Source organism: Erpetoichthys calabaricus (assembly GCF_900747795.2).
Source record: "Erpetoichthys calabaricus chromosome 1 unlocalized genomic scaffold, fErpCal1.3 SUPER_1_unloc_22, whole genome shotgun sequence".
Taxonomy (NCBI): Eukaryota; Metazoa; Chordata; class Cladistia; order Polypteriformes; family Polypteridae; genus Erpetoichthys; species Erpetoichthys calabaricus.
In genome coordinates, this window is record NW_026261588.1 from 2,491,797 (window position 1) to 2,516,768 (window position 24,972).

A 24,972-nucleotide genomic window follows, 5' to 3' on the forward strand; every position below is an offset into this window, starting at 1 on the left:
GACTCCTATCTAATCTCGTCTGTCAATCTGTCCATCACCATTGCAAATAAGAAAGGGCTCAGAGCCGATCCCTGATGTAATCCCACCTCCACCTTGAATGTATCCATCTAATATAGACACTACCATAAGTATTACATTTACCTAAAAATATCATCACCTTCCTCAACCACAGCTGCCAGTAATTTAACATTATTTTTTTTACAGTGTATATATTAGATTCAACAAACTATTATTAAAATAAAATATTGAAGTTTAATTGTAGTTCAAAAACAATTAAAATCTACCATTAACAGCTGAAAATGTGTTTCAAAAAAATAAATAAATAAAAAAAAAAGGTTATGTGATGGCACCCAAAAATCTAAAAAAAATCAGACGGAAAAAATCAAAGCATTTCTGCCAACGTACACCCGTGTTATGTTTCCAAACTTGAAGTGGAGTGTGGCAATGCTGTCAGTCACAATTTGTAGACAATGTCTCTTAAACGTTAGCACACAAAGTGCAAAGGGTCGGTGTGCGTAAAACGTGAATGTGAAACAAATTCTGAACGATCAGGAGCGGGCGACATGTCTAATAATACCAGATTTTATTTATATAGCGCCTTTCCCATGCTCAAGGCACTTACAGAATATAAGAGAACGGCAGCATATACAGTATATAGCATTGTGCAAACCAGATAAATAAATAAAGAAGATTACGACAGTGAATTCAGAGAAAAAGCCTAACAGACAACATCATTGATGGTCTCACACACACATGAACATCTTGACATGGAGGTAAACTGAGAGAAGGGTAATAAAGTCATGTAGAGCTAAAAGCCTTCCTGAGCAGATGAGTTTGGAGTTGGAGTCAGCTGACCGGATTCATTTCGGTAGGTCATTCCAGAGTCTGGGCGCTATACAGCTGAAGGCCTGGTCACCCATGGAGTGTAGATTAGTGTGGGGCACAACAAGATGGTCAGAATCAGAGGACCTTAGTGGGTGGACAGGCACATAGTGATTCCAGTAAGGACTCTTACAGCCGAGTTTCAAATAAGCTGGAGCTGTGATAGAAGATTAGAAGGGGCACCTGCCAGCAGCGAGTTACAATAATCGATCCGGGATGTGATAAAATCAGGGACAAGTTTCTCAGCATTAGAGAAGGAGAGGAAGGAGCGAACACGGGATATGTGACGGAGGTGAAAGTAAGAAAGTTTCTTAATGTGATTTATGTGGGCGGAATAAGAGAGGGAGGAATCAAAAATGACACCAAGATTCTTTACAGGAGAGGCAGGTCTGATGAGATCACCGCCAAGGAGCTCATTTTATGAAGTTGCCCTTTAGTCCCAATTTCCCAGTTGTTGCAATTTAATTTCAAAGAGTTCTGCTCCATCCAAGTTTTCATTTCACTAAGGCAGGTTGTGAGCCGAGAAAGCTCTGATGAAGTTCCACTTTTAACATTGAAGTAGAGTTGAGTATCATCTGCATCTAAAAACCAGTCGAAAACTGCGTGTGCCACCCACGGACATTGCGTGATAGTATTCTGCCTGGGAGTTATGTACATTTTAAAGTAGCGGCTCCACCCACGTAGTAGTGTAACAGGACAACCTTTAAAAAGGAATAAATAAAAAAATAAAAAAATGTAATTCTGGCCAAGCGGAAGGTAGGTATGCTCGGACGTCAAACGTTGCCACAGCTCTGTCGGGAGAGCGTCCCCCACGTGGCCGTGATCTCTCTGCCCATGAGCAGCTACCCTCTAAAACACACGGAGCTCTGATCTCTCGCTCAAAAACGTCAAACGTTACTCCTTAACAATCTGTAGATGATAATGTCTGCTGAACAAACAGGTATCGCTAACTAAGCGGAGGCAAGGTGCGCTCCAACACATGGCGACAGGTACAGTGACTCAAACAGAGACTGGCGTGTGAGCGCTCCCCCATCCCCCCAAGCCTATTTCTTGGATTAGTGCAAATAAATCTGAACTCCAATTCTTAACGAGATGACAGAAGTCACAAAATCAACCGGAATGTTCAAGCAAATTATAGACAAAAAAAAACAAACAATCTGTTAAGTAGTTCTTTCGTGAAAAGCAGACAAGACAGACGTGGGATTTTATATCTATATTACTAAAAGTATTGGGACGCCTACCTTTCCACACACTTAACTCTTAATATGGAGTCGGCCCACCCTTAGCAGCTCTGACAGCTTCAGCTCTTCTGGGAAGGCTTTTCCACAAGGGGTCTTTATGGGAATTTGTGACTGGTGAGGTCAGGCTCACTCGCAGTCTCCACTCTGTTCTGTCGGGTTGAGGTCAGGGCTCTGTGCAGCCCACCAGACTCGCTCCTCCATCTCTTTACAGACCCTGCTTTGTGCCCTGGTGCCATCCCCAAAGTGTACCCACAAAGTTGGGAGCATTGAATTGTCCAAAATGGCTTTCTGTGCTGAAACATTAAGAGTTCCATTCACTGGAACTAAGGTACTGAGCCCAACCCCACACTATAATCCCCCCCCCCCCCCAAACTTTACACTTCCAGTTCCAGTTCTCCTGGCCAGACTCGTCCGTCAAATTGAGTGACACGTCTGCACTGCTCTCGAGTCCACTGGCGCTGTGGTGGGGTTTACACCATGCTGATGATGATGTCAGGCTTGGCTGCAGCTGCTCGGCCATGGAGACCCATCCCATGAAGCTTTCTCTCTACGCTGCACCGTTCTTGAGCTTTTGGAGGTCTGTAGCTATCGACTCTGCAGGAGGTGGGCGACTTCTGCACACCTCACCATTGGCTGTCCTGGCTCTGCAAGTAGCTGCTGTTCCCAGTTGCTTCCACTTTGTTATAATACCACTAACTGCTGACCCGACGTGGAATATTTAGTAGCAAGGACATTTCACGAATGGACTTATTGCACAGGTGGCATCCTATCACGGTGCCAGGCTCGAATTCCCTGAGCTCCTGAGAGCGACCCGCTCTTACACAAATGTGTGTAGAAACCGTGGTGCTCGAGTTTATACACCTGTGGCCATGGAAGTGATTGGAACACCTGAATTCAATAATTTGGATGGATGGTCCCAATACTTTGGGCAGCATAGTGTAGATACAGATATCCACTGCAAACACGCTTAGCGGTGTTAATACAAACGGACTGCAGCTTGTTGAAAATGCATCAGCAGAAATAAAGTCTGAGATAAAAAAAAAAAAGAAAAATAAGAAAATAAAGTCTGAAATCCTTTCGCCGGCATCACAACATCGTGACATTGGCTTGTTTTAAATAATTGGAATTGTCTTCGGCATCCTCTGTCCCTCGCCGCGGCTCGCTTGATGCTCTAACAGTGAAGCGGCTTTTGGATGTCAGACACCGGAAAGCTACCGTCAGACTGACAGCACGGCCGAACGCATCGTTTTGAAAAATGTGGCCTTACAATTAAGTATCTCGCCTTGGCAGTCGGAATCAGAGTGACCTCAGGGGGCAGCGCAAGCGAGCGCATCGGATTTAACTGCACTGCAGATCCTCGCTAAATTAAAAAGTCCGTTGGTCCGATGTCTAGAGGCTACTCGCAGTGCCAAGCCGGAACAAATCCAATCATATTCAAGAGTAATAAAAAGTAAATCGAGTTCAGAAACAAAGCCAGAGAAAACACGGAGCTTCTGTAAAAGGCGGCTGCTTAATGTCCACAAATTTCTACGCCCCTGCCTTCTCTAAACCCGCTTTATCCTGAGCAGGGAAGCCGGAGCCCATCACGACAAGAACTGGGCGCAAGCAGGAATGATCCGTCCTGTCTGTTACTATTCGGTCAGGACAGTACTAGGCCACCCGACAATCGAGTCTCCTGAATTAAAACAATTTTCCTTTAAATGGACTTAATCACAAACATAAATAAACCGCGTCCAGGATGCGGCGATCCGAGTCGGGAACGCCGGATGTGGAGGATGCGAAGAGCCCAACTTACCGCTCGCTGGCTCTCGATGGCGAGTCGCGTTAAAGCGGCAGGACACATAAACTGAGCAAGTCGGAGGTGGTGCGCCGCTCGATCCCAACAGCCCCCAGTCAACCACCGTCAAGTGTCATCGCCTCAGAAACCCCTTGACGTGACTCTCCTGATGACACCCAGTTGATTTCTCCAACGAGTCCCGAAGCGAACAGACAAGGAGGAACGCAAAGTTCGGTGCGCTTCCGCCTTTTGATTTAGCGCATGCTCAGTGCGAGTAGTCACTGGCTGACATGCACGCGCATATGAGTGCACCCGCTCACCAGACGGGCGCCACCTCTTCCTCCGCCGCGCTTAATTTATATCTCGTGATAGTATAAACATTGAGAAAAAAAGCTGGAATACACTCGGGGCGCCTGCAACGGATGGCAAAATATTATTAAAAAAACTGTTTGCGCCTCTTGGGACTGTTTGTTTTTTATTTATTTATTTCCTTAATCTCTGCAGCGCGGAGGCTCCAAGTAGGCGGAGTTACCCAAGACGGACGGCGCTCTGCACGTCTGTGGCTGGTCGAGCGGAGGAGAGAGAAAAGCAGGAATTCGTTATTGAAAATCATCTGCAGAAAGAAAAGGCCCGATTTTAGAAACGGGCTTGAACAGGGGGGTTAACTGGGGTGTCGAATCTGAGGGTATTATTACAAATATCACCAAGCTGGTTTGCAAAAAGGGTGTCAGAGAGCAGAGATGACTTTCAGGAGCACAAGACCGACCAGAAGGTCCGAAACAATCTCTTTCTTTCTTCCAGTATTTTTAAATATTTAAACCAAGAAAATTCAGCGGCCTCCGCATTTCAGAGTCTTTCAGACCTTCCAATAAAGGTGTAAGATAACCTGCTCTGCTTTGTTTCACTATAAAGTCAGTCAGTCAGTCATTTTCCAGTCCGCTATATCCTAACTACAGGGTCACAGGGGTCTGCTGGAGCCAATCCCAGCCAACACAGGGCGCAAGACAGGAACAAATCCCCGGGCAGTGCGCCAACCCGCCAAGCACACACTAGGATCAATTTAGGACCGCCAATGCACCTAACCTGCATGTCTTTGGACTGTGGCAGGAAACCCATGCAGACACAGGGAGAACATGCAAACTCCACGCACCTGGGAAGCGAACGCGGGTCTCTTTACTGCGAGGCAGCAGCGCCACCCTCACTATAAAGTGTAATTGTGTACTATCTGTGTAGCAACGAAATGTTATGTTTTTGAAAACACGTACGGTGAAAAGGCCCAAACCCTACATGTGAGCGGAAACTGACTGAAAACCTTCTGTTCGTTAGGTGTGACCTGAACCCTGCTAGAGAAGTCCCTACTGGGTGTCCACAAACTACTCGAGACGAGTGGCGCCATGATTAAGTGTGTCAGACGTAGCAGTTGGATCTAAAAGTAACAAGACAGCAGGACCCCCCCCCCAGAGTCATTACAGTGCCTTCCATAATGGTTGAGACACATTCCTCATGGATTTCCCCCTCTGCTCCACAGTTCAATTCAGACTTCTGATTTAAGCACACACTGCAGACTTTCATTTAAGGACATTTGCAGACATTTTGGCCGCACTACACTTTTTCTACAAAGTCCCCCCCATTTCAGGGCACCGTAACGTTTGGGTGTTTGTGATTCCTCAGGTGGTTTTCATTTCTTCATAAGACACCTCGGCCTGCTTCTATCCTATGGCGTCTGTAGCTGCCATTGTTCAACATGAGGACAAGAGCTGTGCCAGTGTAAGTCAAAGAAGCCATCAAACAAGCAAGAATCAAACCAGTGGAGACATCGGTGACACCGGAGGGTGACTGAAATCACCTGTCTGGAATATCATGAAGAAGAAAGAACACACTGGTGGGCTCAGTAATCACAAAGGGACTGCTAGGCCAAGGAAGACCTCCATTGCTGATCATAGAAGAATCCTCATGATGGTATAAAGCCCCTCAAACATCTGTCTGTCAGATCAGACACAGTCTTCAGGGGGCCGATGTGTGTGTCAGAGATGACTATCAAAAGAAGACTTCACAAACAGAGGACACACTGCAAGATGCAGACCACCAAAACAGGACGGCCAGATGACAGCTTGTGACAACGGACTTCAAAGAGCCTGCAGAATTCTGGGAAAAGGTGAACAGACGAGACAAAGATGGACCTCATCAGAGTGATGGCGAGAGCAAAGTGTGGAGATGACAAGGAACTGCCTAAAGCAGACCACCTCACCTGTTACACATGGTGGTGCTGGGGGTGTTACGGCTTGGGCACGGATGGTTGGCACACTTCTCTTCATTGATGATAGAAGTGCCAGGGGTGTAGAAACATCCGATCTGCTCGAGTTCCAGTCAATGACTCCAAACTCCGTGGACGGCGTTTCATCCTACAACAAGATGATGAGCCCAATAGACTGCTGCCGTGACACAGGAGTTTATCGAAGCTAAAAATCTTGACTGGCCAAGCCAGCCACCCGATTTTAATCCAATAGAGCAGGCCTTCCATATGCTGAAGAGAAAACTTAAGGGGACAAGCCCCCCCCCCCCCGAAACAAGCAGGAGCTGAAGATGGCTGCATGAGAGGCTTGGCAGAGCATCACCAGAGAAGACCCTCAGCCCCTGGAGATGTTGATGAGTCACAGACTACAAGCAGTCACTGCATGCGAGGTGATATGCGACAAAGAGCTAAATGTGACAACGGCGTGTGCCAAACATTATGGTGCCCACCTAGAAAAAGTGTGGTGTGACCAAAATGTCTGCAAATCTTCTTAAGTCTGCAGTGAGCACTTTAATCACAAGGGCTTGTAATGTGAAACTGTGGAGCAGAGGGGGAATGAGGAAGAAACGGGTCATTGACTCCTTTAAATCGCCATATATAATTAATTACTTACCCTCCAGAGAGTTTTAGGGGCAGCTATTTGTACAGCGACCGATTACGCCTCAAGGGTCTCGCATTCCTTCGGTCTCTGCTGGAGTTCGAAATGGCAACCTTCAATATACCAGCCCAGATCCTTTAGCCACAGAGTCACCAATCCATCTAGATAAATAAAAATAAACATAAAACAAAGGATCTTTCAATCTTTTAAATCTCCGTAAACAATTTGTTGCAATAAGAACTTAGTCTCCAGAGAGTTTTAGGGGCAGCACGTATTTGTACAGCGAGCAATTACACCTTAAGGGTCTCGCTCAAGGTCCCCGATTGCTAGTGAGTGGTGCTAAAGAGGACTATTGGCTGTTTCAGCCATTCCACTCAGGTCATCAGTGGTGGCACATACTCCCAGCTGCTTTGTCCCTTTGTATGCCAATGCATGCTGCCCGGGTCAGAGGTAACCTGTATGCCATCCTAATAATAATTCTTTGCATTTATGTAGCTACTACTACTTAAAGCGCTCAGCAGTTGCAGGTTAAGGACCCAACAGAGCAGAGTCCCTTAATGGCATTTACGGGATGCAAACCGGCAACATTGCAAATGCCAGTGCAGATCCCTAGCCCCAGAGCCACCCCCTATCCCCCCAGCTCCAAGGCCAGGGTCTAGACTCGAGGTTTGAAGGCAGCTACGCTGAGTGTGTGTGGTCAGCCTCCTTACCTGCTGCTCCCAGACTGCTTTATAGCCAGCTTCTCCAGGTATTCCCGCTCCCTCGGGCAGCCAGCGACACATGTTCCCTCACAGGTCCGGACACTGCGCTTGTTACACTATAAAACAGAAAATTGCTTGGAATAATAATAAGTCTCAGGTGACCGATAAAGTTAGAAAACTCTCAAGTATGATGATCCATTTGCTACGTCCAACTTGGAACACGTCAAGTAGCGACCATCTGAAAAGCAGAGGCAGCCAAGAGTTAGCTGTGATGTTCATCCAGATTGTGCATTTAGTCCACTTCTCACGTTTTTTTAATTTATTGTGTAAATGTCCTTGGAAGAATCGGATTGGTCAGTCTGGCTCCTGGTGAAGCAAAGAAAGAGGAAGTGCGGGTGGGAGAGGCACGAGGAGGAGTAACGGCGCACGCTGAGGGAGTCGCCTCCAAAGACAGAAAAGTACAAAACCGGAGAAAGGCACCAGAAAAATAGTGACAGAGTCCGAGAAGGAACGCGCTTGAGAGATGGGAGTGCCGGTGAAGAGGCGTCCACACACGCACATGTGATTATTAGGGAAGTTACGAACTTTGCAGTATTTCACATACTTTATCCAAAAGTCACTTGTTAAATTTTAGTTTAGTTTTGCAACAAGTTATAGTGATAATACAATGCAATTCCATGTGTTAGAAGACTCCATTAATTACATGTGTTGGAGCACAAAAAGAAGCCAGGGGTGGACCAATGGCTTTCATACACGGCAGACTGCAATTCAAGTGATGTGACAATGCCATCGAGTGATGTGTGTTAGTGCCCGGAATGGGTCTGTGACTAATTGGTGTTCAATTTTCCCCAAAACGTAACAGCATACGGTCACGCTTGGGTCACACAGCTGTACCGATTCATTCAGGGTTTTCAAGAAACAAACTTTATTCGTAAACAGCACAAAGAATAAAGCAGAGGATGTCTGGGGGAGAAGAGAGACAAGGCAAGGAGACAAAAGGACAGCTGCTGTACAGGCTATTAAACGTTCAAAGTGCCATGCGAGATGAAGATCACACGGCACAGCAGCTAATCGAGCAAAGAGGAGGTAACAAAACGATGTGTTTCCCATTGTATTGCTGTTTAAGAGGGGTTTCGCCGTCTAGGGGTGCGTTCAGCCCCCCTCCCTCAGCTTTGTGAATTAAGCGACTTTTCAAACCAGGTTCAGACAGACGTGACAGGATACCCGCATTAATGTGTGCAGAGCCGGGTCGATGATGGACAGTAAAACTACATAGTTGCAAGCTCAAGAACCATCTCGTGAGACGTGAGTTCATATCTTTCTGACAGTATGACCATTGAAGTGGAGCGTGACCAGTCACCAATGTAAAATTATGACCCCATAAATAAAAACGGAGCGCATCTACAGCCCATTTCAATCGCCAAACATTTTCTTTCAATAGTCGAATAATCGCGTTCCCCAGGAAGCAATTTTCTACTTAAAAATGTGATAGGGTGCTCTTCACCATCAAAAACCTGAGACAGGACGGCGCCTATACCAAACACACTAGCGTCCGTCTGTAAAACAAAATCCTTAGAGACGTTGGGATTCCTCAAAACCGGGTAAGACGACGAAGCAGTCTTCAAATCACAAAAGGAACGTTCACAATCATCTGTTCATAAAACTGTAAGATCAGAAAGAGGTGCAGCCCTATTTGCAAAATCAGGGACGAATCTTCTAGAATAACCGGCAAGCTCCAGAAATGCACAAACCCGTTTCTATGTTTCTGGACGTGGGTTAAGCAAGCACCTCATCCACTTTTCTAAGTTGCGGGGTGGATTAAACTCTTGCCCATTGAATGACCCAAATAATGAGTCTTAGACATACCCAACCTACACTTTTTAGGGTTAGCGGTCAGACCAGCCTGTCTCAAGCTGTGAAGAACAGCCTGAAGTCGTACTAAGTGCGTATGCCAATCATTACTGAAAATTACATCATCGAGGTATGCCCCCCCCCCGCCGAGTATTCAGAATGAGGACGCAAAGATCTGATCCATCATTCACTGGAAAGTCAGAGGTGCTCCATGAAGACCAAAGGGAAGTCTAGTAAATTTGTAAAGACCGTCAGGAGTTGCAAATGCTGTTTTCTCACAACTGTCAGCCTCAAGAGGCACCTGCCAGTAACCCTTTGTGAGATCCAGCGTGGAGATCTAGGAGGACTGACCCAGCTTTTCCAACAATTCATCAACACGGGGCATTGGATAAGCATCAAATTTGGAGACCTTATTCAAGCGTCTGAGATCGATACAGAACCGAACCGTCCAGTTTTGGGACTAATACAACGGGACTGCACCATTCGGTCTTACTTTCACAAATAACACCCAATGCCAGCATCTGCTTGACTTCTTCGCACACAGTTCTCCCCCCTTCTGGTACCACTTGGGTGACACAGTTTGCACAGATTCATTCAGGGTTTTCAAGAAACAAACTTTATGCGTAAACAGCATAACAAAGCATAAAGAATAAAGCAAAGGATGTCTGGGGGAGAAGAGAGACAAGGGAATAAGACGAGACAAAAGGACAGCTGCTGTACAGGCTTTTAAATGTTCGAAATGCAGCACGAGATGCAGATCACACGGCACAGCAGCTAATCGAGCAAAGAGGAGGTAAAAAACTGCATTTGTTTCCCATTGTATCACCGTTTAAGAGGGGGTTTCGGAGGAGTGACCACATCTTCTAAGGGTGCGTTCAGCCCCCCTCTTCACAATACCCAATAATTAGCAACTGAAAAACAGAGTCTCCTCCAAAAGTGTTGGAACATCAAGGCCAATAAATTTGTTTTTGCTGTGCACTACAGACACGTGTGTGTGTGAGAGATCAAAAGATGAATACGAGAAGAGAGAGATCAGAGTTTCAGTTTTTATTACCTGGTATTTACATCTCGATATGTTCAGCAACACAGAGCAGAGCACCCTAACCTTGTTCAATCCAGGGTGGACTGTCATTGTGGTGAGAGTTTCCTTCTTTTGTATTGTCACTTTAGAGGGCTACTGCACAATCATGGGTCCTCTTCTCTGACGGCTATGTTGCTGGTTTTGCTTTCTCGTAGTGATGTCCTTATTCACCTCACACGCAGTCCCGAGTCTGGTTTTGTTTAATGTCTCTTCTGTAGACTCGACAGTTAAGCCCACAAGCTCTCCTTTCTTTTCCTAGATTCTTTTGTCCCTGAATATGTTTAATTTCTGCTCTTGATGGGTCCGTATGACCCTTTGCCAATTTTCTTATTAAGGTTTCTACTTCTCTTTGTTCGTCTTCATAGACTTTTTGGGTGATTTTACCTGGATGGATCTTACAGATTTCTGTTGCACTTCAACTTTCACTGTCAGTTTCAATCTGCAGTACCCTCTGTCCCTCCTTTGAATCCCCAATGACTTCTGTATTGTTTTGTACTTCACTATTTTGAGAATTGGTGGCTTTTGAGGACATTCCACTTCTAGGGGATACTTTTCTGGTTGTGCCAGTTTGTATTTAGACTTTTATTTCTGAACTTCTTTTCAAATACGTCAATGTCCTTTTTTTATTACCCAATTTAGCTGCCATGGCATTAATGTTGGTATAAACGCTGTCATTATCCCTGCATTATTTCTTCTTTTATTGCTTTTTGTAGATACCCTAATCACTCTCCACTTATTCTTAGTTCGTTTTACAGCGATTCATTTAAAGCTCATAGGTCTGATTCGGTTATCTTGCGTAATCTGGATGCAGGGATTACTTTTCTGATTTCCAGTTTTATTTGGAAAGTCAGGATTTGTTGCAACACATGAGCTCCTCTTTATCGTCAACTGACCGCTGGTGTGTCATCCAGTCCACTCATTTTCTGGCTTGCGTGGTCTTGTCTGTTCATTGTGGTGTGACCACTGTGAATTCTTTGGTGGCTCTGAAGAGTGCTCTTTTGTGAAAACTGCTTGCCACACTCAGAACAGCAAAACGGCTTCTCTCCAGTGTGAATCCTTGTGTGTACCAGAAGAGCCTTCTTTAACGAAAACTGTTTGCCGCATTCCAGACAGCAGTACGGCTTCTCTCTTGTGTGAGTGCTTTGGTGGCTCTGAAGATTGCACTTGTGGGAAAACTGCTTGCCGCACTCGGAACAGCAGTATGGCTTCTCTCCCGTATGAATGATTTTGTGTCTTCGAAGATTGCACTTGTGGGAAAACTGCTTGCCGCACTCAGAACAGCTGTATGGCTTCTCTCCCGTATGAATGACTTTGTGCTTCTGAAGGCTGCTCTTCTCAGAAAAACGCTTGCCACATTCAGAACAGCAAAATGGCTTCTCGCCAGTGTGAATTCTTGTGTGAGTCCGAAGGCTGGTGATTTGTCCAAATCGTTTGCCACATTCCGAACAGCTATACAGCTTCTCTCCAGTGTGTATTCTCTTGTGCATCTGAAGAGTCCTGCTTATTGAAAACTGTTTGCCACATTCAGAACAAGAATACGGCTTCTCTCCAGTATGAAACGTTTTGTGGTTCTGAAGGTCACTTTTGCTAAAGAATCGTTTATCACATTCTGAACAGCAATATGGTTTCTCTCCAGTATGGATGGTTTGGTGTCTCCGAAGATTGGTCATTCGCGAAAACTGTTTGCCACATTCAGAGCAAGAATATGGCTTCAATCCAGTGTGAACTGTTTTATGGTTCTGAAGATCACTGCTGGTACGGAATTGTCTGTCACATTCAGAGCAGCTGTACGGCTTCTCTCCAGTGTGAGTTCTTTTGTGTTTCTTAAGTGTGCTCTTCACTGAAAAGTGTTTACCACATTCGGAACAGCAGTATGGCTTCTCTCCAGTGTGAACTCTGGAGTGGGTGCGAAGATCGGCAAGTCTTGAAAATCGATGGCCACATTCAGAACAGCCAAACGGCTTCTCACCGGTGTGCATTTTATTGTGTCCATAAAGATCACTCTTGCGACAGAAGCGTTTCCCACATTCAGAGCAGCAATACGGCTTCTCCCCGGTGTGAATTCTTGTGTGAATCCGAAGCTTTCTTAATTGTGGAAATTGTTTGCCACATTCAGAACAGCAATGAAGTCTGCCTCCTATATAAATGTGAAAAGGAAAAATAAAAGCTTATTTTCATTCCACTGTCCCATTATTGGCATTAAGTTACAAGATTAAATAAATGCTGACTGAAGTTATGTACAGGCTTTTCAAAGTGTAAGTAATCAGTACACCAAATAGATCACGTGATTGACCCAACTGAAAAGGTAATTGGTCACATTTTGATACAGAACTGCACCATCATTTGACTTCCATAGTCTTACAATATTATTCAAATATGATGCTCATTTTTTTTTTTAATTAAGGAAGAAAAATGTTATCATGATACTGAAGAGCATTTACTTCATAAAAAATACATGAGCACGATCACTGCAGAAAAGAAGTCGAAACAGTAAATGAAATGGATCACATGTGATTGACCAACTGACAAGACTGTTGGTCGCATTGATAATGAGATTATAGAAGCTTCGTCAAATGAGGGAAGTGATTACCACATTCAGAACAGCAGTAAGGATTTACCTCCTGTTTCAAGTTAAAAAGGACACATTAATTATAAGTCCACTTTCATTACTGACATTAAGTCACAAAATTAAATAAATGCTGACTGAATTTATGTGCAGGCTTTTCAAAGTAGAAGCAATCAGTACACGAAATAAATCACGTGATCGACCCAACTGACAAGATAATTGGTCATATTTTGATACAAAACTGCATCATTTGTCTTCCATGATCTTACAATATTATTCGTATTTGTTGCTCATTTTATTTAATTAAAGGAGGAAAAAATGTTACAATCTCCAGTTACTGTCATAATGAAGAGCATTTATTTAATAAAAAATACATGCGCATGGTCTGCAGAAAAGAAGTCGAAACAGCAAATGAAATGGATCACACTTGATTGATCCGACTGACAAGACTGTTGGTCGCATTGATAATGAGATTATAGAAGCTTTCTCAAATGAGGGAAGTGCTTGCCACGTTCAGAAAAGCAGGAAAGATCTACCTCCTGTATAAAAGTTAAAAAGGACACATTAATTATTTTCAGTCCACTTTCGCTATTGACATTACACTACAACATTAAGTAAATGCTGGTTGAAGTTACAGTAGGAACAAGTTTTCTGGAACACAAGCAATCTTAGAGATGCACATGAAAAAGACAACTTGATCACTTCACCTTCTGTATTACGAATACCAGGAGTACAATCACTGCAGACAAGTTTAAAAACAGTACACTAAACACATCACATGTGAAAGGCCCAGCTGACAAGACTAGTCGCATTGATACTTACATTACAGAACTGCACCATCTTAGTCTGAAAATATTATTTCTATATTCTACTCAATTAAAGGAGAAAAAGGCTACAATCTCCAGTTATTATGACACTGAGAACTATTTCATTTGTACCACAAAATACACCATTAATAATTAGAATGCCCCACAACATTGTCCTACAATTAGACAGAAGCCACCGGAATCCAAAAGGTACATCAAAATGGCTCATTTAAATCACCAGAGCGGAAGAAAGGAATGGATAAAGAGACACGGAAATGAACAGGAGTTGCAGGGTCCTGGAAAAAGGATTAACAGAGGATGAGAACACGCAGGACCACCATAGTGGAGTGTGTCTGCTCTGGAGCTCTGGGAGTGTCATATGGAACCAGGACTGGATATTTGTTTGATACACCAGTATATCATATCTTTATAATAGCAAATGCCATGTATTGTCATTTATTTAGTCAATCAAATTGAAATATGCTCTGTTGTGTGCTCATGGATATAAAATGATGTGTCTTAAAAACTTTTCGGCCCCGACATCGTAGTAACTAGTACGTATATGCAGCCATTTTTGTAAAGCACAGGTGCATTTGCAGCCGTGCCACTGTTAAAGCAACTGGCACCTCTCTCCAGTCTGCGCTGAGTGCCACCTGGTGGCATACAGTCCGCGAAACACTAAAGTGAAAATGGGTGCTTCTGTGCACCACATACTAAGCAGCTCCACTTTCACTTATTTCCTCAAGAAGATGGAAGTATTTGGCAGCTATTCATAATAATTATTCATAATAATGGCACATAATTTTTCCCATAAAAACAGAAAATCCAGGGCTGAAAGGGTTAATTAGAGATGGAAAATTTATGCACGCCGAGTCAGGCCAGGCAATATGGACATATGCTGATCAAAATGATCACAAAGTCAATATAATGATATTATTATTATTACTACATCGGTAGTTGCTTTGAAAACACACACATCGCTCTAGAAATTCCTTTCTTCCTTTCTTCTTCTACCACCGCTCTGGTGCCATACGACTTTTTAATAAGGAATATTGGAGATAATGATTGAGGTTCTGCGGTGGGTTGGCACCCTGCCCGGGATTGGTCCCTGCCTTGTGCCCTGTGTTGGCTGGGATTGGCTCCAGCAGACCCCCGTGACCCTGTGTTCGGATTCAGCGGGTTGGAAAATGGATGGATGGATGGATGATTGAGGTTTGATAAGAGTGTATCCTGTAACAATTTTTGTGTAAATATGCATCGTCAAACTGCCGTACCTTAACCTGTCTTGTTTCATGTCTTTTTGTCGTTATTAGAGGCACCTGAGGAGGCATATTTCATGTTTTCCTGTGTAAACGTGACTAAATAAAGACACCTTGAACCTTGAAATATGATCTCCTAACCGCCTAAACAACAGATCAGCGTCCTATAGACACGTGTATATACACATCTGTTCCAAAATGGGCACACTTTTCAGGGTTGGTCTCAAACTCCAGTCCTAGAGGGCCGCAGTGGCTGCAGGTTTTTATTCTAACCCTTTTACTATGTGTTTTATTAAGTTTAATGTCACTGTTCTCCGTGCCCACTGTTCTATACTCATTCATACAGGCAGACCAAATCTGGTACACAGGAGCACAGCAACAGCATTTAGAATTGTCGAGCCAAGCACAGGACTAGAGAGCCACAGACAGCTGGAGAATTGAATAGTCAGCCTAAAGACAGACGAGTATATTTCTGTCCTCTGTCAGCAAAATCCTCTTTCCTTGTTGGGAGAATGAGAACTGTATGTAGGCATTGTGCTCTTCCTGTATGTTTGAAGGTGGGGTTTGAGTCCTGTCCTGTCCTTGTTTAGATCCGGAGCCAAGACCTGCACATGGAACAACCAGTATATAAGGATGGACACCTATGGCCAACATTTTGAAGCTTCCGGGCAGAAGAGTATGTCTTCCGTCCGAGGCCGGGCAGAAGATTATGTCCTCTGTCCGGTTAAAATCCTTTCAGCGTGGCGACGAAAGATGACTGACTGCATAGGTAAAGATTCCCACGGCTTGATATGTCTATCATAAGCTTCCTGTTTGTAATACCGTGTGAACCCGTCAGTAAAGAGCTAGATTATCCTTTTTGTTCTCGTGTAATCTTTTAACCGTCATTTTGCATGCTGGGGAGGGATAATACCTTTTTATTTAAATTCAGGATTAATTAAAACGCCGCAATTGAAAAGAACACATTTCCAGAGAGCTAATGCCTCTTAAGGAAACACACCCAAACAGAAATGACATGTGAAGTGAGGGAGCCAACAGGAGACCACCTAAGTCAGGCCTCAAACTCCAACCAGCTGCTTAATCAGGTGCCGAGTCTTGCTGTTAATTAAACCCATGTTTAATTTCTATTGTGCAATAGCAGACATTTTCAAAATTGTTATCCCCCCCCCTTACTTTTCTAAGAGCACCGTTCAAATGCTTTGTGGACCTGAGCAGATCAACATTTCCTGAGAACTTCATCTTTCTTAATTTTCAGATATTGTATGATGGTCACCAGTTAGCTGCTCATGTTTGGGCTCATTTTTTGTATCTCGTTATTGTTTGGCTCCTAATTAAGGAAAAAGAAACAATGCAGGGGTCCGAGTCTTCAAGAGCAGGTCAATTAAAATTAATTCAAAAGAAATGAATTAGCAGCAAAAACAGGTCACTTATTAAGAAAAGGGTTAAGAATGAAAACCTGCAGCCATTGGTGGTCCTCCAGGACCGGAGTTGGTGACCCCTGGTTTATACTAATAACTAAATGCTGAATCAGCACATACAAAAGGACGCAGATTTGTTAAGGTACACAGAAAACTAGATAGAAAGCAACGACAGACGTCCATGAATCAACAGTGGAGACAAAGGCTGAGTCCTGAGGACCTCGCTCAACTGTCCACCTACCCGCTCCTGGCCATTTCTATTGTAGAGTCTGCGCTGGTCCAGCCAATCAGATAGCAGCTCATACTGCACTGGTGGCTGTGGGATGTTACATTTGTTTTCTCTCTTTATTTCTGCACTCGTATTTAACATGTCAATTGTATAAATGCACCCCCGTCAATGTCCATACAGTCAGCGGTAGTCTCTCACAAGTCTATGGTCTTAGAATGGATTCAGTGTGAATTCTGCATGTTCTCCCTGTGGGTTTCCTCTGGGCCCGCAGATTTCCTTCCATGTTCAAAGACTCTAAAATGGGCCCTGCATTAGCGAGTGATGGCGAGTGTGTGTATATAAACAGGAGGGAGCTCAGGTAAATGAATACCTAATTAAAAGAGAGAAGCACAAGAAAGTAAGTATGCTATGAAATAAAAGCCCACATTTGCAAAAACCTCAAGTAAACTTTTTTCACGTTGTCATTATGGGGTGTTGTGTGTAGAATTCTGAGGAAAAAAATGAATTTAATCCATTTTGGAATAAGGCTGTAACATAACAAAATGTGCAAAAAGTGATGAAGCGCTGGGAATACTTTCTGGATGCACTGTAGATATATATATATTACGGCGAATGCGTTTGTGCCGTCACCTATGTTTTACACATGTGACTCACACGTAAATGGAAATCATGTGTTCAGTGCCGGCCGTGGAACGTTAAAACTAACCTCATTATTATTGCGTAATATACTGCCCTATTAAAACTTGAATTTCGCTCTTTTCAAGACTCTTGGATGAATGAATATGGACTTGTACAACAAAAGGATCGTGCTGTGTGTGCGTTATGCTGTAAGAGTGTCATGTGTCCAAAGACATTATCAAACTAAACGTCAGTCCACGTTTAAAAACTCTGATAAGAGTGAAGCTATAAAAAGCTAGTCAAATAATTGGAACCAAAAATAAAGCCACCGAATGTAGTTATACAAAACAAAAAATTTACATTATTTTCATATATGATCCTATGTATTTTAAAATGTTGAATGATATTAGATCCGGTTATACTGGGCTTCAAACGTATCTCTCTATATAGAAAAGCCAAAACCCACCGACTCACTCATCATGACATCTCCCAAACCAGGAGGACTTGAAATTTGGAATGGAGGTTACCCTTGGCCCATAGGTGCTCGCTAAGAAACGGTTTTAAAAATTTTGCGATCCAAGTGCACTCTCTGTAAGTCTGTCCGCTTTCCATGAGATAATTACTTAACGGATTTAGATCGGGTTGTTTTCTAGGATTTTCTTGAACTTTCCGGTTGATTTTGCGACCCCTCTCATTGCACTAAGTACGAGAGTTCTCTTGCAGTATTGATGTATTTATGCAAATCCAACCGGGGGGCGGGGCCTTCCTCATTCACTCACTCACCCACCTCTGTTCGAGTCACTCTACCACTCGCCACGTGTTGGAGTGCACCTTGCCTCCGCTTAGCTAGTGTTACCTGTTTGTTCAGCAGACATCAGCATCTCCAGATTGTTAAGGATAACATTTGACGTTTTTGAGAGAGAGTGAGAGAGATCAGACCTACGTGTATTTTAGAGGGTAGCTGCTGATGGGCAGAGATATCATGGCCATGTGCTTTGGGGAACGCTCTCCCGTCAGAGATGAACACAATCAGATACAGTGCCAACTTCTATTGATTTTTAAAGTTTGTCCTGTTTCATTACTATGTAGGTGCAGCCACGGGGTACAGCTAGTACATACATACATATATATACAGTTAGGTCCATAAATATTTGGACAGAAACAACTTTTTTCTAATTTTGGTTCTGTACATTACCACAATGAATTTGAAATGAAACAACTCCGATGCAGTTGAAGTGCAGCCTTTCAGCTTTAATTCAGTGGGGTGAACAAAATGATTGCATAAAAATGTGAGGCAACTAAAGCATTTTTTGAACACAGTCCCTTCATTTCAGGGGCTCAAAAGTAATTGGTCAATTGACTCAAAGTCTATTTCATGGGCAGGTGTGTGCAAGTCCGTCGTTATGTCATTATCAATGAAGCAGATAAAAGGCCTGGAGTTGATTTGAGGTGCGGTGCTTGCATGTGGAAGATTTTGCTGTGAACAGACAACATGTGGTCAAAGGAGCTCTCCATGCAGGTGAAAGAAGCCAACCTTAAGTTGTGAAAACAGAAAAAACCCATCTGAGAAATTGCTACAATATCACGAGGGGCAAAATCTATAGTTTGGTACATCCTGAGAAAGAAAGCAAGCACTGGTGAACTCAGCAACGCAAAAAGACCTGGACGTCCACAGAAGACAACAGTGGTGGATGATCGCAGAATCATTTCCATGGCTTCACAACAGCCAACCAAGTGAACAACACTCTCCAGGGGGTAGGCAGGCGTATCGATATCCAAGTCTACCATAAAGAGAAGACTGCATGAAAGTAAATACAGAGGGTGCACTGCAAGGTGCAAGCCACTCATAAGCCTCAAGAATAGAAAGGCTAGATTGGACTTTGCTAAAGAACATCTAAAAAAGCCAGCACAGTTCTGGAAAAACATTCTTTGGACAGATGAAATCAAGATCAACCTCTACCAGAATGATGGCAAGAACAAAGTATGGAGAAGGCGTGGAACAGCTCATTATCCAAAGCATAGCACATCATCTGTAAAACACAATGGAGGGAGGCAGTGTGATGGCTGCCAGTGGCACTAGGACACTCGTGTTTATTGATGATGTGACACAGGACAGAAGCAGCCGAATGAATTCTGAGGTGTTCAGAGACATACTGTCTGCTCAAATCACAGCTAAATACAGCAGTCAAATTGATTCATGATACAGATGGACAATGACCCAAAACATACAGCCAAAGCAACCCAGGAGTTTATTAAAGCAAAGAAGTGGACAATTCTTGAATGCCAAGTCAGTCACCTGATCTTAACCCAACTGAGCAGGCATTTCACTTGTTGAAGACTAAACTTCAGACAGAAAGGCCCACAAACAAACAGCAACTGAAAGCCGCTGCAGTAAAGGCCTGGCAGAGCATTAAAAAGGAGGAAACCCAACATCTGGTGATGTCCAGGAGTTCAAGACTTCAGGCTGTCATTGCCAGCAAAGGGTTTTCAACCAAGTATTAGAAATGAACATTTGATTTCCAGTTATTTTATTTGTCCAATTACTTTTGAGCCCCTGAAATGAAGGGATTGTGTTCAACAAATGCTTTAGTTGCCTCACATTTTTATGAAATTGTTTTGTTCACCCCACAGAATTAAAGCTGAAAGTCTGCACTTCAACTGCATCTGAGTTGTTTAATTTAAAATTCATTGTGGTAATGTACAGAACCAAAATTAGAAAAAAGTTGTCTCTGTCCAAATATTTATGGACCTAACTGTATACACACACACACATATATATTTATTATGGTAAGACCCCAGCTACGATGCCTGGAAGGACCGGAAGAGGGACTACACCTCTGGACCACGAGAGGGCAGCTGCTCTGGTTGTTGTGGGGATGATACCTATATATACACAGAAAGAGATTGACTAATGAACACAAATGGATATCTACCAGGTTTGTGAATTAAAAACTTTCACTTGAAAAATACCAAGCTTATCCTTAACTGCCCAGAAACAGTCCATATTACACTTGCCAAGTCCATTATTTACTTACATTAACCTTTCCCCAGTTTTCACAATAAGATATAAAACCTAACAACATGTTCAAGTTTCTTATACAAAGTACAAGTTTGCCTCTTCAGTCCAATACCACTCACTATAAAATGTAAATGTATTTTTTATTTTATTTACACTTACTTTTTCCAGACCGACTTGATGATGACGGTTGCACAGTTCCAACAGATGGCGTGTCCTCATTCCTCTCGGCGTCAGACTGTACTGACTCAGACGTCACCTTGATGTCGACGCGCTCAGAACTTGTGTGTGTCTCTATGCTGACCGACGTCTCCTCAGCCTCTTCTTTAACGCCCACAGTTACCAGTTCATAATCTTCATCCTTAATGCACGGACTCTCCTGTTCACGACAAACAGACTCTCTATCACAGTCCTCCTCCTTAATGCTCACAGTCCTCATCTCCATTGTATTTATGTCAGCCTCACAGGACTCCTCTTTCACGTCCATCTTGGTGTTACAGTAAATGGCTGCTGCTGCTGCTTCTTCCCAGCTGTTGAAAGAACAGAATTTCATTCCATTAAAAACGCACCACACACTTCTTAAAATGCTTCTGTTTCTTTCAGTGTCCCTTCAAAAGGTTGACATTATGTTCGTATAAACTGGCTCATGTACATTCAGGATTATGAATTCTGTAAGTATGGGCTTAGATGAAGTCAGACAATTTAGAGAAATCACACTATAGTACACTCCTCACTCTCCATATCACACTATCAGGTGTAGAACAAACTGAGAAGTGTGGAGTGAAGGTCCGGCAGGCTTGGAGTGGACCATCTTACACAGTTCAGGACCACCAGTATTCACTATTTAGCTTCCATGTACCGGGTTTAAAAATAAAAGTTGATTATACTTCTGTGTCACACCTACGCTGTTAAAGTGAGTTTATATTACGTGGGCACATGCGTATCAGGAAATTCTTTTTTTAATTGTATTGATTTTATTAAAATCAAATAACATTCCATACACATAACTCAAGTTTTACACAGAAAAGAAAAATAATAATAAAAGGTTCTAAACAAATGAACCCACACCCCTGAGAAAGACAGCTAGGCCAGCAGTGTGAAACTTTATGCTAGTAAAGACAAGTGAACAGATAAATTAATAAATGAATAAAGATAAATGGAGTAAAAGAGGGGAGAGAACCTGCTTCCTCAATTTAAATGCTTATTCTAAAATGTTACTGATTAGCGCTCCAGGAAATGCACAGTTTCCGGACTTGTCATTTAGAGTCACAGGGGTCTGTGCCGATGCCACACACAGTCTGACGTGCAGCTCCTCCATGAATGTGACAGGTTACGGTGCAGGCTGCACACAGAAGTATAAATCAGCCTTAAAAGAGCTAAATAGCAGGCACATCACGTCAGACAATGGTTTTTCTTTCTTCGGCAAATTCCTTGACAAGACTTCTTATGTTTATTTTTCGGCTCTTTCAATATATAGAATTGGTCACCTGCGGTGGGTTGGCACCCTGCCCTGGCTTGGTTCCCTGCCTTGTGCCCTGTGTTGGCTGGGATTGGCTCCAGCAGACCCCTGTGACCCTGTGTTCGGATTCAGCGGGTTAGAAAATGGATGGATGGATGGAATTGGTCACATGGTTGCAAATGGCCGCTGCTGTTAGAATTTGTAATGAAAGCTGTCATCGGTCTAACTATTAGAACCCATATGCTTGCAAATCGCCGATCATAATCCTGATTACACATTCTTGCTGTGCGGATTGATAAATGTGAAACAGTGGGACATTGTTGATAAAAAAAAAAAAAAAAAAAAGAAAAAGCGCTTATGTAGCCCATGGGATTGTCCACCCACTACACACGGTAGCTTATGCAACTGGTGGTGTGTACATTTAGAAAATGAAACTGGATTTTCAATTAAGTCCCGACATAAAAAAAGTGTTATTAAATTGAAATACCAGACTTCAAGGCCCTGACTTTTCCACAAACAAAACTAACTATTAGGAAGGTCGAGCTTTTAGTTACAGGGGGACCCCTAAACTGTGGAGTGGTCTGCCTGCTACTATAAGAGATGCCCCTTCGGTCTCAGCTTTCAAATCCCGGCTGAAGACTCACGACTTCTGTTTAGCACACCCTGACTAGAGCTGCTGATTAACTGTGCAGACTATCTCCATTAGTCATTATGAATGAATGAATGGTCTTTTTATTGTCACTACACACATGTTCAATGAGATTAAAAGCAGCTCCTCCAGTGCAGACATATACATAGAACACAACAAATAAACAAATAGTTCTAACGTTTTTTTGCACCATGGTGTTACTTATGATTTAGTGCTAATTGGATACTAACCCTCACCTATTCCGTTTCTCTTCTCAGTATTCAAATGTGGCACTTGGTGCCACGGCCCACCTGCCATGTTGTTTTGCCTGCCTAAGGTAAAGTCATCCCTGATGGAGGATCGCAGGAATCATCAGGTAGAGGGGTCCTTTCAACGGATTGGCTGTTTCAGTTGTGGAATGGCCAATAGGGAGAGGCAGCTTGACAACCGAGGTCTCCAGAACTCTGAACAAATCCAAATCATATTATGTCCTCACAGGTGGTGCAGTGGTAGTGCTGCTGCTTTGCAGTAAGGAGACTGTGGAAGATTGTGGGTTAGCTTCCCGGTTCCTCCCTGTGTGGATAGCACTTTGAGTACTGAGAAAAGCGCTATATAAATGTAATGAATTATTATTATCATTATTATGTGATATCACCTACTGTTGAATTCTGCTCTGTACTTGTAATATTTCTACTGTACTATCGTATTGTACTGAGGATTATTTGTGTTCTGTGTATTGTACTAATCCCATTTTGGACACCCACTGCACACCCAGCCTACCTGGAAAGGGGTCTCTCTTTGAACTGCCTTTCCCAAGGTTTCTACCATTGTTTCCCTTCAAGGTTTTTTCTTTTTTGTCTTCTTAGAGACAGTCAAGGCCTGCAGTGAAAAGGCAGGGCCTGTTAAAGCCCATTGCGGCACTTATTGTGTGATTTTCGACTATAAAAAGAATTAATTGTATTAAAATTAGCTAAATCAAAGGGCTTTTTAAAACTCCATCCAGTAATTTTGTAGCCAATTTTAATTTAGCAGATATTATGGGTTTACAGTTTCTGCGGATTCTCCTTCAAAATTAGTAAGCTGCCCATAAAATGGTCTACCGTTCAACAAACAAGTGCCGTTGAGCTGGCTTTTACCACAAGGCTTCCCCCCTGGACAACGAACAGGTTACCCATGAGACAAGATCACAATTCTGCGATTAATAATTAAATAACATTTTATTGATTCACTAATCGATTGATAAGAATCATTATATGCTGATTTTTGTTCATAATGGATTAATAAAGTATCTATCTATCTATCTATCTATCTAAAATACCCATTCAATAACGAGACGCTATATGCCTTTCTCCCTGATGGTTCCTTCTCTTTACATTGAGACAGTTACATCATTGTGGATGGAGTGGTGGCTCTGAGGCTAGGGATCTGCACTGGTAATCAGAAGGTTGCCGGTTCGAATGCCGTAAATGCCAAAAGGGACTCTGCTCTGTTGGGCCCTTCAGCAAGGCCCTTAACCTGCAATTGCTGAGCACTTTGAATAGTGAGAAAAGCGCTATATAAATGCAAAGAATTATTATTGTGGACGCTTTTTCGTTAAACAGTTTGTCGTCTATAAATGGAGGTTTAATTTTAGACAATGTTGCGATATTAACTGTTCATGGTGTGTATTGAAATCATAAAACTGTTCCTTCTGTGACGTTTCACTGGTCAACTCAATGCAGGCATTAGCAATAACAAAATGAGAGAACTATCGTTTAAAGCACTGACTGCACAAATACAAACCAATTAATAAAACACTTCGGAGGTCCCGTGAGGTGAGCGATGTCTGACCGTTCTGTAAAGGGGCTAAAGAATCGGGTCGGGTTGTTTGAAACGCAATGGCTGTCCCGTGTATTGTCTTCACGAGTGTATCTTTGACTCACATCTGTGTAAAGGAAGGTGTTTTACTCTACTAAGGAAAAGAAATTAAACTCAGAATTCAAAGCGCAGTTTCTAAGTTAAATCGCCGCCTCCTCGTGCCCAAAGAATTGCACGATATCACTAAAACGCCGACAAAAAGGAATTTAAGGCAAGGAACAGCGGGGTGTTCGGACGCAATCCAGCATAAACGGGACTCGGCCACAAGTGAAGTGAGCCCATTCAGTCGAGCAGAGTCCCTAACTTTTCGCCAGCCTGTAATTGAGACGGCGTGCTGTAACTTCCACTTACACGAATAAAAATAAATCCCGGATCCGTAAAGTGAAAGCCCCACATTAGAGTCACATACCTTCTGCGGAGTTGATGCGACACTTTTAAAAGTAGTTACCACTCGCCTGTAGCTACCTTCACAGCCTCGGGTTCCGCTCATAAACTGAGGGACAAAACGCACACGCTGACTTTCGCATTCGTCGCCTTTTGATGACGTATGATGGGACGTCCTCGGACGGAGTGGAAAAGGACAAGGCCGGCAGACCACACCCACTTCAGGTAATACTTGACATAGTTAGATGTGGGCGGATCTGAGCTGGGCGCGGGTTTGCCCAAGCCGCGTCACGTGATACGACTTCTTT

At 43.2% G+C, this 24,972-nt stretch overlaps 1 protein-coding gene across 1 annotated transcript in view; it reads right to left on the reverse strand.

Moving 5' to 3' along the window:
* Positions 1 to 24,972, reverse strand: part of LOC114669329 (zinc finger protein 729-like) — a 119,656-nt gene that overhangs the window by 52,786 nt on the left and 41,898 nt on the right. The window contains exons 4-6 of the mRNA XM_051921747.1: positions 20,499 to 20,866; positions 11,312 to 12,561; positions 7,502 to 7,608 (exon numbers count right to left, since the gene is read on the reverse strand). Coding sequence (XP_051777707.1) covers positions 7,502 to 7,608; positions 11,312 to 12,561; positions 20,499 to 20,866 — 1,725 coding nt within the window. The remainder of the gene's footprint in view (positions 1 to 7,501; positions 7,609 to 11,311; positions 12,562 to 20,498; positions 20,867 to 24,972) is intronic.